At 35.4% G+C, this 18,351-nt stretch overlaps 3 protein-coding genes and 1 pseudogene across 3 annotated transcripts in view; 2 read left to right on the top strand and 2 right to left on the bottom strand.

The window, feature by feature from the left end:
• The window catches only part of LOC138404778 (uncharacterized), a 218,962-nt gene that overhangs the window by 107,646 nt on the left and 92,965 nt on the right, over positions 1-18,351 (top strand). The gene's annotated exons all lie outside the window — the stretch shown is intronic.
• Positions 217-3,658, bottom strand: LOC117997254 (ribonuclease H1-like). The gene is made up of 2 exons (XM_034985499.2): positions 2,727-3,658; positions 217-2,203 (listed from the first exon to the last, which is right to left on the bottom strand). Exons 1-2 carry the CDS (start codon positions 3,604-3,606, stop codon positions 2,013-2,015), a joined length of 1,071 nt encoding a protein of 356 aa, XP_034841390.1. The 5' UTR covers positions 3,607-3,658; the 3' UTR covers positions 217-2,012.
• Positions 4,713-7,001, top strand: LOC117997263 (ribonuclease H1-like). The gene is made up of 2 exons (XM_069498158.1): positions 4,713-5,427; positions 5,739-7,001. The coding sequence occupies exons 1-2, from the start codon at positions 4,896-4,898 to the stop codon at positions 5,924-5,926; spliced, it is 720 nt and encodes a 239-aa protein (XP_069354259.1). The 5' UTR covers positions 4,713-4,895; the 3' UTR covers positions 5,927-7,001.
• LOC117997267 (ribonuclease H1 pseudogene) lies at positions 11,331-14,047 on the bottom strand (annotated as a pseudogene).

Raw genomic sequence — 18,351 nt, 5'->3', positions numbered from 1 at the left:
AAAATTTTATTGGTTTTTTTTGTCAGATTACAGATAGATTGATCATAATTTCCGCCATATATCAATATCAACATAATATGTAAAGTTTTAGAAGTTTGAGGTTTTGGCTAGGTTTCTCCCATAATAGTTGAAATTCATCTAAGCGGTTTTATACAATGAAGACGCCCACAAAAAAAGGATTTTGGAATTCCCGAGTGGAGCAAAAAAATACCACTGTTAATTTAAGTAATTATTTATTGATGAAAATTGAAAATCATGTCAATGAAATTACTGAAATTATTATCACAGCTCATCAGTTCTTACCTAAATTACTAGAGTAAGAGTTGCTACACACAAGATAGCTTGAGCCATTGATCACTGGACAACACTGACTGCTCGAGCAGTTGTCACCTGCACGACTGCTCGGTGCAGTCACAACTGCTTTCAAGCTGTCATGTATAATAATGAAAAGAACAAAGGAAGGCGATTGAAAATATGCTAATCACAGCTTCAAGCGGCCAGTCTGTCATGCTCATGACTGCTTCAAGATGCCTGTGTATAGCCCACTCGAAGCTTGCGGCCTAGGGGGGAGCGGGTGCATCCAGTGGGCGCGGTGCCATACATTGCATGTCGCTCGGCACCCGCTCTCTATTAGAACATATCCACGCGTCTTCCTTCCAATTTCTTGTAAATATTAAGAGTTTGTTCTACATACTGGACGCCCCGCAGGACTCACCCGCTCCCACCTGGGCAGCTGACTCACAGAAGAACTTATATTACCTAAATGCATTGATTTGAAGCTTTTTCTATCAATATAATATTATCAAAAGAGGAACTGTGGGGTCCCAGGGCGCTAGAACGGCGACCTACTACTAGGTGGACAGACAACAACATAACAAGTCGCAGGGACCTCTGATCCAGTTGGCGCAAGACTGGTGTGTGGAAGTCCCTACAAGAGACCTATGTCCAGCATTGGTCATCTATCATGTTAATGACGAGAAACTTTCTGGATTTTACAACAAATAAAAACTGTATTGTTATAGTATTAATTCAATTGACAACAAATACTGATCTGCAGAAAAGAATAATAAAAAATCTTTATTTTAAGAGTATGACGCAGAATAATTATTTAAGCATCTTAGGGTTTGTTCATACATTACATAAATAGATTTGAAAATATTACTTTTAATCTCATATTTTGATGGTCAATAAAATATCATTCTGTAACGCACGATTTGTCAAACTTGGACCACAAATATTTTTACAAGTAACAACAGATCCTTATAAAAGTCTTATAAAAAAATAGAACAAAATAAAGAAACTTACAATTTGAGTACTAGTACAGGTAGCACTAGCAAATATAAGATATATTGTTGACCATTAAGACATCTAAAACATTATGGTACAGTATGCTGCCAAAAGTGATGAACATCGATTATTATGAGACAGCAGATTTGTAGAGCACTGTCTTGGTTGTTTAAACCGACAAAGCGTCATATGGGTATGACTGACAGAGACAACGCTCTACAAATAAGAAATGTCATTCTAAAGGCTGATGTTAATCACTTTTGGCCGCATACTGTACCATATATCAATTTATTCATTACTAACTACAGGCATACTGCATAACGATCCGGTAGTGGAGTTGTGTGGGAGGTGGTACAGAGCTGTCTCAGTATACACATGAATGGTAATAAAGGTTAAAACCGATAGACGTTGGGGTCCCAAGGTGCTGGAATCGCGACCTCGCACCAGAAGACGACACAGTGTTGGAAGACACCCCACTATGTGGACAAACGACATCAGATGAGTCGCAGGGAGCCACAGGATTCAGGCGGCACAAGACTGTGGCGTGTGGATGTCCCTACAAGAGACCTATGTCCAGCAGTAGATGTCTATTAGTTGATGATGATGATGACATGTATACAGAGACAGCTCTGTACCTCACACTCCTCCGGCACTGCTCCATTACCACAGGAGCTTACTCTGTTATGCGCTATGCCTGTAATAATAAAAACCTATAAAAATTTTTTTTAATTAGTGTACATAGCAGCTCCGGCTTTGGCTAACTGGTCAGCCCTTTCATTACCATGTATGCCTTTGTGAGCTTCTACATAATTCCATCTGATGAGAATTTTATCTTGAATTCTATCCAAATCCTTGAAGTCTTTCTCATTTTTCACTGGCTCACCTGACTGAAGTTTCCAACCTTTTCGTTTCCAACCTGTTACAAAACAAAAAATCAGTATCCTTATTATAAATGCGAAAGTGTGTTTGTTTGTTGGTTTGCCCTTCAATCACGTAGTAACGGATTGACGTGATTTTTTGCATGGGCATAGATAAAGTCCTGGAGAGTGACATAGGCTTTAGATCTCGGAAAATCAAAGAGTTCCCACGAGATTTTTAAAAACCTAATTCCACGAAGTCTCGGGCATCAGGTATTATAATTAATAAAAATCAACAATTCGCTTTCTTTTTGTTTGGTTGATCTTGGCCCGCATCCCATAGTTTGGAAACTACTGGTTTACACTATTACTAGCTTAATCCCACAACTTCGTTCGCATGGACTACTCAAATTTCATACCCATATTTTACTTTAAGGGTTGTATTTTCAAAAATCCTTTCTTAGTGGATATCTACACCATAATAGCTAAATTTCAACCCAATTGGGCCAATAGTTTGAGCTGTGCGTTGATAGATCAGTCAGTCAGTCAGTTTTATATATATAAAGGTAGATATAGATTTACCATGAATCCATTTGGTCACTGAGTTGATGAGAAACTGCGAGTCAGTGTTGATAGCTAGTTTATCTACACCATTGTCTATTGCCTGCTGAATGGCTCGTGTAGCAGCTTGAATCTCCCCGCAATTGTTTGTAGCACGGCCTGAGACTGGTTCACTGACGTTCAAAGGGTGCCCTTCACCCCAATAGACTCCTAGACCTGCTTTTGCACCCTTTTTGCCATTAGCTGAGCAAGCACCGTCAGTGTAAACGTGTACATATCCATTACTATCTGTTTTAAAATTGTTAGAACCGTTTGTCTTACTGAGGCTCTGAGGTTCTATCATAATTGCTTTCCGGTCAGATTTTACGCTTTTTTCTATAATCTTGTCTACACCTTTCTCGAAACCTTTCAACCTCTTCTCTATGTCATCCATTTGTTTCACTATAATTGTATTTAGATCATCAGAATCAATGCTGTCGTAAGATGCTCGTCTTGACTTTGTAGATTTTTTCTTTGGTTTACTTGGACCCTCGTCAGAGTTGTTTAGATTTGAAGTGCTAAACGGCCTCTTAAGAGTATTAGAGGGCCCATTGGATGCAGATGATCGAGAGGGTAAACTTATACCATTATGAGTATTTGAAGCAATCTTTTTCTGAGATTTGTTTTCACCATACGTGTTAATGAAGTCTTGGGCCTCGGTAACTGTGTTAAACTTTTTGTAGCGAGCACCAGAGAATCCTTTTACTTGTGATTCGCAGTCTGCCCAAGAACCAAAGATGCCCGATGTCCGACCCTTTGCCACGGCGTAGAACGACATATTAGGAATTTTTAAACCTTGTAAAAGTATTTCAGTTTTAATTCTTCTAATAAACCGTTGAGGATTAATTATCTTCCATATCATTTAGCAATTTTTTTTGTAATAAATAATAATAAGACAAATGACATGATATTAATTGTAGTTTTTCGGCTCTGGGTTCTAGCCTTTTTGAGCATGGAAGCACATAGAAATTTAAGTCCATAGATTAAATCTACTATTTTAGGCCTCTAAAAAACCTTCGCTCAAAGAATTTCTAAGTACTACTGTGTATTCCTATGTCGATGCCTTCGCTATAGTAGTACTTGCAAATTCTTTGGCTACCCGTCGTAGTCTCTAAAAACTCTCGCTATCAATGTTACTCGTGTCAGCTGCATTTTTATGAGTTTAAATTTTATCTTAAAAGGGCTAAACCATATCCCTATGAATCTGTGGCCTAAACCATAAATGATGAATTTGTAATGCCTGGATTGCTTACTCGTAATTCAACTTACTTGAAGCAAAACCTGTAAATCACAATCACACTTCAACTACCGAGCGAGGCTCCAATTTATTAGTGTATTAGTCGAAATGAGATAACGATAAGTACCTAGGTAACTAACTATTTGCTTCAAGTAGTATTGAAAACTGTGATTGAAAATAATTGATAATGAACTCTACGTCATTGCTTCTTCTTACTCTCAGAGTAAATACCTGTAGAAGTAGCCCTAATGTGACTCTTACTGTTAGAAAGATAGAGCTAATACATTACTATACGCTCTTATTAGAACGTGACAAATGATCATTTTGTGGCCATTTTTTTGGTTTGTCGAGATGTATTTTGTACATGAGATCTTGAGAAACAGTGAAATGAGATTATGCTGACTCATGTATTTTAAAGAATTTGATCAGTTTGTCTTTTTGAAGTTATTCTGCAATAATGGGTTGCAAGGCTACAATAGCCGAAGCGAACGTAAAATATAAAGAATAACATTTCACACGTAAGTACCTCAGCTTGTGCGAGAGGGACTATAGGGGCCATGCTATATAGTTGCCCCTATAGTCGTGGTAGAGTCTGGGTTTTAAGTTTGGCCTTACTAATAAATATGCCTAGAACCCAGAGCCGTAAAGCCAGTTGGAAAATTTAGTTTCATTCATTCACGTTTCCGGTTTCAATTTCCAATGTTATTGGTCTGTGATTTCCATTTTAATCTGTGATTTTAATTTCAACCAATTTCAACTGACGCCAGCCGTAATTCTTGAATTTAAATCCATTGAATCTGCTGCCATCAGCTAATCCAACGATTAACTGGAATAGTTCTACTAATAATTTGTGTTTCTGTTTCTATATTCTCTATCTATTATTTGGCTGCTGAAGGTGTAAAATTAAAATCAACATGCCTTACTACGCTGTAGCAAAGGGTCGATCAGCGGGCATCTATACCTCTTGGTCAGATTGCGAAAACCAAGTCAAAGGATTCTCCGGTGCTCAATTCAAGAAATTCGATACAGCTAGTGACGCTCAGGCATTCGTCTCTCAACGTGGCGGTGGATCTCAAGGAGGGTCATCGTTTTCGTCGGATTCATATTACGACATACCCTCCGTGTATGGATCGTCTACTAACATGTCGCACTCCTCTAGAGGAAGAGGTTTTGAAACCGACAGGGATGGTTTCACTCAAGTTTACACTGACGGCGCTTGTTCATCTAACGGGAGAGAAGGTGCGAAGGCTGGTTGGGGAGTGTTCTGGGGCGATGGGCACGCGCTGAACGAGAGTGCGCCGGTATCCGGTCGGGCAACCAACAACCGCGGCGAGATCCAGGCCGCCACGCGCGCCATCCGGCAGGCCATTGACCACGGCGTGGACAAGCTGACCATCAACACAGACTCCAAGTTCCTCATCGATTCTGCCACTAAATGGATGGACGGTAAACAAATCATTACCTATTTTTCTTACCACACTACTAATTATTAATACTATGCTACTACTTTCTGCCATGTCTGATTACCATGTCAACTTTTTTATTTAGTTATAGACCAGCTTTTATAGGCTACAATCAGACTTGCAAGCATGATACAGCCTAATGTGAAGTAAGCTTTATTAGGGAGCAAGTATTTGAAGGCATAGATATTAGTAGTGGAGAGGAAAACAAGCCCGAATGGTATTCTATAAGCAGTGTAAATCTGAAATGAAGCAAATTGCTTAGCTTCACTGATGTTTATTTTTGTTCTATTTCAGGTTGGGAACAAAACGGATGGAGGCTTCAATCAGGGGAACCAGTGAAGAATGAAGCAGACTTTAAGGAATTGGCCCAAGTTAAGGATAAAATTCAAGTGAAATGGAATCATGTAGATGCTCATAAAGGTGTATATGGTAATGAAAAGGCTGACCAGTTGGCAAAAGAAGGGGCTTCTAAGTACAATTAAAATATTAATAGGTATCAGATTGCTAACTTGATATTATGATGGTTGATTTTTTAAGTTTAAACTATAATAGTTTATTAGTTTACCTTTTGCAAGTGAATTTAAAAGGACTTGGCAGTAATGTAACTGTTACGGTAAGTCAAATTTATTTTTTGGAACTAATATTAGGTATGTCCCTTGGCCACCAAGGTTTAAGAACAAATTTTTAGGCAACCACAGGGTAAACTTTTTTAAGTTAAGATTGATTATTATTATTATTTGGATAATACAATTATTTATAGAGAATCTGTTTGCTGTAAAGAGGCTTATTTTTTTTGTTAATGAGGATATTTCCTAAATGAAGTGGAGTGTTATTACTTTGTACCAACTTTGATACAGTAATTTCTTAACATTATTCTTTTAATAATAGAAGTGAATTACTTCGTAGTTAGTTATGGGGGACCTTTGTTAATTCGATGGTAGGTAATACAAAAATTTATAAGTTACAAGCGTTTATTTATTTTAAATCTTGATAGATTTCCCATGTTAACCTCAAATTAGTCATCAGGCTCTGTTATCCTACTTGTTTATATTTTGTTTGTGAATTATGTGAAGTATGCGACAGGTTGAAATGGCAATCAGGAAGTGAACGCCCTGCACACTCGCTCAGCCCGGTTCGGTCGAGCGTGGTCACCCGCCTTATACCCCGATTGCCATCTGAACCTGTCGCGGACTATACCTAGGTATAAGATAAGAACCACTCTACCTATTATATCAATTATTATTACAAATTGTTTAGGTAGGAATGCCCTTTTGTACAATTAAATAAGTATATACCTACGTGGGTGTAGTACTACCTACGACTTCATTCCAACTGCAATTTTGCAGTTATATTGGGGCTGATTCTCTTGTACACAATCTCTAAACTAAACTAAATTATCGGGTCTAAATCTAGTGCTATCCTTTTCCGCAAGCAACATTATGAAAGTGATAGCAATAGATTTAGACGTGCCATTTTAGTTTAGTTTAGAGTTCGTGTACAACGAAATTAGCCACAATATCTACCTACTCATAAGTTAAATAATTTTGTTCAAATGTAGGTAGTGGTTTTAATTACCTATTTGTCCTGAGTTATAATAATAAAACTAACGATTTCTGTATACGTACATAAAATATTTTGAGGAATCCATGTCTATAGGGTGTTTCAAGAATTTTAGAATTTTTTCCGGTGTAGGGTAGTTTTTATCCCGAAAACACTAGGATTCTTCCGGATCGGGATCATATTTTTAATCGATTTTAAGCAACTACTCCAAAGCTCAGTGCAATACAAAACGAGTGTATGAACTTTTCACGAAGAATGTTTATAAGTACCTAGGTAGTCTAATGGGTATACAAGACTTTGCCCATGGAATATGCCCCGTGCGAAGCTGGGGCCAGTCAACTAGTACTTACTTATAGCAGAATTCAAAAAAACAATATGTATTGATATTTCTTTAATGAGAACTCCAGTAGGTAGAATCCTTGAATGATAAAAAATATAGGACAAACAGAAAGCTGCCCAAAGCTTCATCAATTTGAAAAGAAAGTAAAAAGTAAACGAACAAAAATAATTCTAAAAAATCAATTATTTAGGCCCAGTGGCGTGACATGTGGTTAAGTTACAGTTCTACTATGACCACCAATAAAAAACAAAGTAGGCCACACGCCACACTACTATTCATATATAAAATAAAAAGGTAAAAACTAAAAAGTTGATAAACCCTGACATGTGCAACCCATTCTGCTTTTATAGTTTAACAGTGATCCTCTCGTAATGTTATCTGAACTGTAGTTTAATCAGTTTTGTAATAGGTACTTCAGTACAGAGTTCACGCTTATTTGCGCGTAATCGTGTGCGTAGTCCCAGCAAAATAATGTCGAATTTCTGGATTTGAGTTGGATAGATTTTTAGTGCGTAACGTCGTGTAATTGTGCGTGAAAGTTTTAAATTTGTGCGTCCAACCAATAAGTAGATATTCGAAAAAAACGCGTTTTGCCAGGAATACGTCATCCCAATTACACATTTTTTTCCCAATGGACGTACGAGAAAAAAAATAGGTCCATGAATTAGTGCGTTTTAAGAAGTAAATGTGCGTGCTAAAATTAAATTTGTGCGTCATAACACTTCGAAGATATTCAGTTTTTTGCTGGGATGACGTTTAACCATTTCTTATATCTCTTAAACGGTTAAACGTATAGACGTGATTTTTTTTACACATATTGCTATGAATTTGTGCGTAATGTTTGTAAAAACACAATTTAAAAAAAAATTACCGTTCAGTTTTTATAATTAAAAAATAAAATAACGTTATTAGGTCCTAGTACTTTAAATATGACCTCTAAAGATAAACTTATACCGTTGATTTGTCCCTTATAACGGCCCACAGTATCTTATCAAGTTTCATTGGAGTATTTTAAGTATTTATTGAATTATGAAGAAAATTACTACGACAGGACACGATATTTTTAGACATTTAATTGGTCGAGTTTTTTATGAGTTGGCTAATTAAATTTTTTACCAATAATTAGTGCGTCAGCTCATTTATCCATCTGCAAAAATATAGCCCAATACACAGATAAATTATAGAGATATAATCAAAAACCTATAAGATGCGCATTACAATGATAAACCGACAAAGTTTGAATAGCCACAAAAAAGCGACCGTGTCATATATCGTGCTAACCTTCCAAAATTGATAGTATTGTACCATTACTTTTTTCGCACTTAAGTACAGGTACGTACATACTAGTTAGTGAAAATTAAAACAACAGAACAGTTCAATATATTTTTTATTTTCTAAGTTTTAGTTGATCAATATTCTGACTGAATACCGATTGTAAATTAAGTAGGTAATCTAAAATTATTGTATTAACATAATTTGTCATATTAACATAACAATAAAAATAATCAACAGTAACAAAATAGTAAAATAATCTAGAAATAGAGATAAATCACGTTGAATCAACTAGTAGCTGGTGCAGTGCCCCATATTTTCCCTAACCTACCTAAGAACTTGCGTTACCTAAGTTACGTGCGAAAAAACATCTAGGATGGATCCCTCTAAAAGGGAACAGCTGTATAAACAGCGAGCGTCGTCAAGAACTACATCAGCAAGCCCAAGAAAAGAACAATCACAAAGGACAGGAAATAAAATAACTGTTAAGTCTAATTATAATAGGAAATAAAATATCTATTAACCCTCATTTATGTTTTATTTTAGTGAAATAGTAGGTAGATCTTCAAAGTTTCAAACAAGTTTTAAGTTCCTACATTCTTACGAAAGACATACCTACTAGGTACTGCCTTACATTAAGTAAATGGGCTGTATGTGGTCAATACGTAATTTCAAAAACTAATGATTTTATGTATTTGTAATGTAAGTAGGTGCATAGTGTTTGTAAATATAACTAGATACAGCCTATAGAAAGCTGTCCACTAGTACACTTGTAGCTCTATCGGTTTATGCCACAGATTCACGGCGGATCCTAATTGCGACGTTGCCAAATTTAATAGCATGGCTTGTAAGTAAAGATGGCTGTGGTCGGAACCTTTGGTACCTATTAGTTTTAAAATTCAGTTTTATTGCCGTGTTTTGAAGACGAACGGGTGGCTTAGTTTAACAGTTTCCAGAAAACTATATTGTTTAATTATGGCTTGTGACCAGACAATAGGACTGTTTGCTTTTGTTTGTTAAAATCCCGTGGGAACTCTAATATTTCGGAATAAATGTAACGGGTCACTTATGCAAAAATCACGTCAATCTGAAACTCTGTTGCGGTGTGATGGAAGGACAAACCAACAAACAAACATACTTTATAATAATGCACGCATTTATAATATTATAGTATGATTAATAAAAAGCTTAATAATTTTGTGCGCACATGTACCAGAAAAGAAATGGCACAATACTATCAATTTTGGAAGGTTAGCACGATATATGACACGGTCGCTTTTTTGTGGCTATTCAAACTTTGTCGGTTTATCATTGTATTGCGCATCTTATAGGTTTTTTGATTATATTTCTATAATTTATCTGTGTATTGGGCTATATTTTTGCAGATGGATAAATGAGCTGACGCACTAATTATTGGTAGAAATTTTAATTAGCCAACTCATAAAATACTCGACCAATTAAATGTCGAAAAATATCGTAGTCCTGTCGTAGTAATTTTCTTCATAATTCAATAAATACTTAAAATACTCCAGTGAAACTTGATAAGATACTGTGAGCCGTTATAAGGGACAAATCAACGGTATAAGTTTATCTTTACAGGTCATATTTAAAGTACTAGGACCTAATAACGTTATTTTATTTTTTAATTATAAAAACTGAACGGTAATTTTTTTTTAAATTCTGTTTTTACAAACATTACGCACAAATTCATAGCAATATGTGTAAAAAAAATCACGTCTATACGTTTAACCGTTTAAGAGATATAAGAAATGGTTAAACGTCATCCCAGCAAAAAACTGAATATCTTCGAAGTATTATGACGCACAAATTTAATTTTAGCACGCACATTTACTTCTTAAAACGCACTAATTCATGGACCTATTTTTTTTCTCGTACGTCCATTGGGAAAAAAATGTGTAGCTGGGATGACGTATTCCTGGCAAAACGCGTTTTTTTCGAATATCTACTTATTGGTTGGACGCACAAATTTAAAACTTTCACGCACAATTACACGACGTTACGCACTAAAAATCTATCCAACTCAAATCCTGAAATTCAACATTATTTTGCTGGGATTACGCACACCGCGTAATCGTCCTTTTACAATTATTTTTTAAGAAAATTTAATAGGTAGGTACTTAACAATAAATACAGAAACTAAGGGCATTTATGCACACATTCGTATTCGATTCGTTTTCGTGATTGTTGAAAATACACGATTCGAAGCGGCCATCTTACTATACGTAGGTACGTAAAACTCATTTGATTGACAGATCCGTCGTTCGTCAAATAGTGCACAAACGCCCTTAATGTCCTTCCTAGTTTTATTCGTACAAGGGCGAAAGAAATGGTCAGGTAGCCCGCACCTATTTGATAGAGTTTTTTCCTTTCCAATATTTTTTCACTTTAGGATTTGATGATCTAACCTTTTGGCTTATAAGCGAATTCCGTACTGAGTACATTTGAACTAGATTTAGCAGGTTCCACAAACAAATTGGACCGTTGGTATGCAGCTTCTAATCTTTTACACTTCTCCTTTAAGTCCGCAATAGAAGAAGTCTCTAACATGGCCTGGCAGAATTTTGGGTGAACATTATGAAGTAAAATTTCGAGCTTAGCTTCCTCCGAGAGCGAGACTTTGAGCCTGTTAAATAAACATGCTATGATTGAAAAATAAATATGGACTGGCTCGTCCACACCCTGGGTTCGCGCTCGAATTTCTTCCTTCAATCTATAATCATAGTCAACTGGCTCGAACTCCGATAAAATGAGAGCTTTCAACTCGGTCCATGACGAAACCTGGCTACGGACCCCCCTATACCACAACAGAGCCTGGTCTGAAAATATTAGAGCCGCCGAATTAAACAGTCTGATCTGACACGCCAAAACAACTTTTTAACTCTTCAATGCGCTCAATAAAGGAATGCGGATCCGAGGTTCCATTGAATTTAGTGTTCCACTTGGTAATATTCCCATTTCCTAAGCATTCGATGACTGCTGGATGACCAAGTTCTTGAGCACCTGAAACCGAATTTCTCTAGTTTTTTTATGTAATTTTGTTTTCTTGGAATTATATACTGAATCTAAAACATGAAACCTAGGCAATCTGTGGTACAAATGAAAACCAAGACATCTCTAGAAAAAGAAACATTTCTAAACATATATCCCATTTATCTAGGATTGCAGAAAATTCAATAAGTTAACTAATTCCAAATCCGGTGCAAATCAGTCTCTAAAATTGCATCTGAGGAACATTTAACCGTTAATTTCAGTAATTGCTTTCTTAATACATCAATGGTTGAGGCTGGAGTGTCTGACTGTAATGTTGGTAACTTCATAAATTAATTCACTATGAGTGAAATTGAATAACTCTGTAGGTACTAGGTACCTACTCTCATTGTAACTATGAACTTGATGGTATATCAGTTCAATCAAACGTTACACTATAGTCATAAAAATAATTCATAATGTGTAACCTTATTGAATCCACCTTATATTTAGTGAAACAAAAGAAAAATAATTAATATGAAATTTAAATGAAACAGTTGATTTACCCTAACAAATGTATATAAAATAGTGAATTGGTTTACGTAATTGTACATAAAATGGTTGATTCGCTAAGGCGTTAAACCATTAAAATTGAAAATAAGAAATTAATATTAAAATTGAAAATCAATATTGAAAATACATAAATGTTCAAAAAATGGCTATCATACCCAGATGCACAAAACCAAATATGTTTAAAAAATAATAACGTTTACTTATGTAATAATATACCTATACCTAGGTAAGAAAAAGCAAATAATAATGGCAGATTAGTGCATCGGATAGAGGCTATAAAATAAAATAAATAGAAGCTTTGCATTTTTCAGCAAGAAATACAATTTTTAACAAAAAATTTACCTTACTTCCTCCCTCCTAAAATAATAATGTAAGACAAAAATTAAACTTCCACTTCTTAACATTAATTAATACAAGTTATCCAAAAATCAATCTTAAACTCTTACACCTAGCAACAACATAATATTATTATTATGTACCACTATTATTATTTAATTATAGTGGTACTTACAAGCCCCTTCTTTGGGCCAACTGGTCAGCCTTTTCATTACCATATACACCTTTATGTGCATCTACATGCTTCCACTTGACTTGAATTTTGTCCTTGACTCGGGCCAATTCCTTGAAGTCTGCTTCATTCTTCACCGGCTCTCCTGATTGAAGCTTCCATCCATTTTGTTGCCAACCTATTTTAGAAAAAAAAACATTACAGCTAAAATGATTCAACCTATCCCATAGCAAAAATATTACAGCTAACCATAGATTGCACGCTTTGCTAATGTCACATAGGTATGAGTGACAGAGAAAATGCTCTACAAAGCCGAAATCTCATTCTGAAGGTTGATGTACAATATTAATTCTTGCCGGCTACTGAAATGCAGTGCCGTTAAGATATAGTATTGTGATGCAGTCACAGTGTCAAGCTATGTCTGTTGAGCCATCTGCCATGCCAATCATTTGAATAGGGTTTTGAGTACCTAGGTAAAAATCAGAGATAAAACCGGGACATGTCACATCATACTAAGAGAGCTACAAAGGCAACAGAAAAACTAGTACTTATTACTTCATTTCAGATTTGCTATTTGCTTTGCTTAATAATAATCTATGCCTTCAAATACTTGCTTGGTAATAAAGCTCACTCCACCTTAGGCTGTATCATGCTAGCTTATAAATTAAAAACCTATAAAAGCTGGTCTATAAATTAAAAACAAAAAAAAAACATAGTTGAACTAAGAAAATTCTCCTCATGACATTAAATGAGAGCTGCAAAGTCAAGATAGTGTGGGTAGAAATTAGCTAAGGATTTGTTTACCGTCCATCCATTTGGTGGCTGAATCGATGAGGAACTTGGAGTCTGTGTTGATGGCCAGCTTGTCCACGCCGTGGTCGATGGCTTGCCGGATGGCGCGCGTGGCGGCCTGGATCTCGCCACGGTTGTTGGTTGCCCGACCGAATACCGGCGCGCTCTCGTTCAGCGCGTGTCCATCGCCCCAGTACACTCCCCAACCAGCCTTCGCACCTTCTTTACCGTTGGAAGAACAAGCGCCGTCAGTGTAAACTTGGGACTAGCTCTGTCGAATTTCTTGAATTGAGCACCGGAGAATCCTTTGACTTGTTTTTCGCAGTCTGACCAAGAGTTATAAATTCCCGATGACCGCCCCTTTGCTACAGCGTAGTACGGCATTTTAGCAGTATTTCTTTAACTTTTTAAAGCTAGAAAGGGTTTGTTTCTAGTTAGAAGTCCTTCACTAGATCCTTAGTTTATATTTTTTTGAAAAATATAAAAGCCGTTGATAACACGTTGCACGTTTGAACAAATCCAAACAAATCACAGGAACAAAACAAAATGACACGTTGAATGTTGATGTCACGGTAATGGCCGCCATGCCGCCATCCGGTTGGCTTCCGGCTTTTAATTTTTTATCTACTGGCTTTACGGCTCTGGAAACGGCGTTTATTCATTCATTAACCACAGATAATGAGTACCCAGCTTTATGTACAACAGAAACGGGTAACTAAAGAATTTCTAAGTACTACTTCGTAACATTGCTAAAGTCACGAAAGTTTTTAGGTTACCTACCCTTAACATTTTATGCGCAGACGTGGTTTTGTAAAATTAGGTGTAGAAGATAATATAATTTGCAATCTTTGCAGTACCTACAAAAGAAAAGATAAAAAAAATTATGTTTTCTGAATCAGACTTTTGTGCTATTACAATGTTACCATACAATTTTGGATAATTTTATGAATGGAATATTCTACACTATATTATAAGTCAATGATTTTACATGGAAAATATGGTTTGTCCTTAGATATCTTTTGAAAAAAAATAACTGCAAAATTTTCCTAATATTAATATTTTATTTATCTACACCCATGCTTTAAATCCTCTATAAAAGATTCTGAAACAGTTAGCTTATTGCCAACATTAAAACACCCAATGACGTAATAACCATAATACATCCTAGGATACATCCAAACCAAAGAGAATATAATCACTACGTTATCCAAACGGGTGTTATCTTAGATGAATGATGGGTGTTTTATGTGGTTGTACTGAATTTCATAATAATACTGTACTGTACTGTATGATATTGTATAAAAGAATAATTAAATTATCTAGTACCTAGTAGTAAATAGGTAAAATAACTATAAAATACTTCAAAGGTGTAATTTTATTAAACTTATGTATCAATGCTGCTCTTTTTAAATTCGACCAAACCGTGTCTCATATACATACGAGTGTGCTGGCATAATCTTTTTCGGTAGATACAAGTCCAAGCGACTGACATAGCAATAGTATCTCTTTCCACTCTGCTATTTTTTGGTCTTTAGATAATTTATCAGTAAATGCGCCGAATAAAATATCTTTTTTGTCACGAATTACTTAATTGAAGAATAATTGTAACTTTCGAATCAGATTACGCCATTTTTTGCGGTGTAATTCGAATAGCGAAATTTTTTAAAGTCTATCTATTTTTCCAAATTTTAAGTCTAACCTTAATTCATGAAAAAGAATTTATTATTTTTAATTTAAACTTTTTGTGTAGGTACTTCCTGTTGGTGTACCGAAATAGAATAAATAAAAGTAGGTAGGTAAATAAAATAAGAAGCAATAGGTTTTACAAATAGGTTAACAAAAAATTAAATTATTTGAAAACAAAATTTATTTCTAACAATAACTTGACTAGTTATGGTACCGTAATTTCTATTTTATCGACATTTATTGCGGTTGAAAAATTATTTTGCAATTTAGCAAAAATAAAGTGTTATAAATTAAAAATACAAGTTCTACAAGTCTTGTAAAATCCTACAAGTCTTGTGAAATTATTTGATAAACATAATTTACAAGAGTTTGTAAAAAAGTTCTTGTAACTTGTAACTTGTGAGCTTGTAAAATTGTAATGTTTGATAAACAGGGCACAGAACGCCGCGCGGTGCGCCGTAAAAAAAGTAAAATATTCGAATCCCCGCCATTTTTCTTCAATATTTTTACGTGATTTTTATTGTTTTGTTTACAATAAAATGAGCGATTGGAGCTTCGAAAGCACATCGCCAGATATTTTAAACGCTGCAAAGGATATTTCTAACAAATTACTACCGGAAAAATCAAGAAAGCACTATATGAAAAAACCTATCAAGATTTTATCAATTGGAAAAAATTTCCAATTGATAAAATCTTTTATATTTACTGCCCTTTGATATTAATCATTTTCTGATGAAGTACTTTTAGTTTATTTTCAAGACCTATCAGAGAAATTTAAATCTTCATCCCTATGGACTTTCTACTCAATGCTCAAATTAATTGCCTTGTTAAAACGTAAAGGAGAAGGCTATACCGGCAAGAAATCGAAAACGTTTTCACCTGGTGAAATAAATAGGTTTTTAAGTCAAGCGCCAGATCAACTATATCTAGCAATAATAGTTATTTAATAATTGCACTATACAAAATGTAAATTACTACTACAATAAATAATTGTTTCATTAATACTTAGTTTACTTATTTGTATATACCTACTCAGTAATGGATGATGTTTTAATACCCATCTTTATACAACAGTTGCATAAATAACTATTATAATCTTCATAAATTCGGGTTATTCCCGTTGAGTCACACCCCCGTGTGTAACACTGTGACACAAGGTGCCTAAAATTTCAAAACATTCCCGTTGAGTAACACTGTTACACAACGGGAATTAATTTGAACTTGTTGGCACCTTGTGTCACACCTACATAAATACATATTATTGCGCGTGTATCAAGTACTAACTGATTGTGCACTTTTCCGGGATGTTATTTATTTATAAATACAAGATGGCGGACATGATTTTTTTTACAAAAAATTGACATGGGTGTCGTTTTTAGGGTTTTCGAGGGTGCTGAATTTGATGATGACATTTATTCTGAAATCCAAGATGGCGGACATGATTTTTTTTACAAAAAATTGTCATGGGTGTCGTTTTCAGGGTTTTAGAGGGTGCTGAATTGGATGATGACATTTATTCTGAAATCCAAGATGGCCGACATGGATTTTTTACAAAAAATTGACATGGGTGTCGTTTTCAGGGTTTTCGAGGGTGCTGAATTGGATGATGACATTTATTTTGAAATCCAAGATGGCGGACATGATTTTTTTTACAAAAAATTGACATGGGTGTCGTTTTTAGGGTTTTCGAGGGTGCTGAATTTGATGATGACATTTATTCTGAAATCCAAGATGGCGGACATGATTTTTTTTACAAAAAATTGTCATGGGTGTCGTTTTCAGGGTTTTAGAGGGTGCTGAATTGGATGATGACATTTATTCTGAAATCCAAGATGGCCGACATGGATTTTTTACAAAAAATTGACATGGGTGTCGTTTTCAGGGTTTTCGAGGGTGCTGAATTGGATGATGACATTTATTTTGAAATCCAAGATGGCCGACATGGATTTTTTACAAAAAATAGACATGGGTGTCGTTTTCAGGGTTTTCGAGGGTGCTGAATTTGATGATGACATTTATTCTGAAATCCAAGATGGCGGACATGATTTTTTTTACAAAAAATAGACATGGGTGTCGTTTTCAGGGTTTTCGAGGGTGCTGAATTTGATGATGACATTTACTTTGAAATCCAAGATGGCTGACATGGATTTTTTTACAAAAAATAGACATGGGTGTCGTTTTCAGGGTTTTCTAGGGTGCTGAATTTGATGATGACATTTATTCTGAAATCCAAGATGGCGGACATGATTTTTTTTACAAAAATTGACAGGGGTGTCGTTTTCAGGGTTTTCGAGGGTGCTGAATTTGATGTTGACATTTATTCTGAAATCCAAGATGGCTGACATGGATTTTTTACAAAAAATTGACATGGGTGTCGTTTTCAGGGTTTTCGAGGGTGCTGAATTGGATGATGACATTTATTTTGAAATCCAAGATGGCCGACATGAATTTTTTACAAAAAATAGACATGGGTGTCGTTTTCAGGGTTTTCGAGGGTGCTGAATTTGATGATGACATTTATTCTGAAATCCAAGATGGCCGACATGGATTTTTTACAAAAAATTGACATGGGTGTCGTTTTCAGGGTTTTCGAGGGTGCTGAATTGGATGATGACATTAATTTTGAAATCCAAGATGGCCGACATGGATTTTTTACAAAAAATAGACATGGGTGTCGTTTTCAGGGTTTTCGAGGGTGCTGAATTTGATGATGACATTTATTCTGAAATCCAAGATGGCCGACATGGATTTTTTTTCAAAAAATTGACATGGGTGTCGTTTTCAGAGTTTTCGAGGGTGCTGAATTGGATCATGACATTTATTTTGAAATCCAAGATGGCCGACATGGATTTTTTTACAAAAAATAGACATGGGTGTCGTTTTCAGGGTTTTCGAGGGTGCTGAATTTGATGATGACATTTATTCTGAAATCCAAGATGGCGGACATGATTTTTTTTACAAAAAATAGACATGGGTGTCGTTTTCAGGGTTTTCGAGGGTGCTAAATTTGATGGTGACATTTATTTTGAAATCCAAGATGGCCGACATGGATTTTTTACAAAAAAATTGACATGGGGGTCGTTTTAGGGTTTTTGAGGGTGCTGAATTTGATGATGACATTTATTTTAAAATCCAAGATGGCTGATATGGATTTTTTTACAAAAAATAGACATGGGTGTCGTTTACAG

Source organism: Maniola hyperantus, chromosome 4, assembly GCF_902806685.2.
Source record: "Maniola hyperantus chromosome 4, iAphHyp1.2, whole genome shotgun sequence".
Taxonomy (NCBI): Eukaryota; Metazoa; Arthropoda; class Insecta; order Lepidoptera; family Nymphalidae; genus Maniola; species Maniola hyperantus.
Note: the sequence above shows the minus strand (reverse complement) of the source record. Positions and strands in the feature narration are given on the sequence as shown.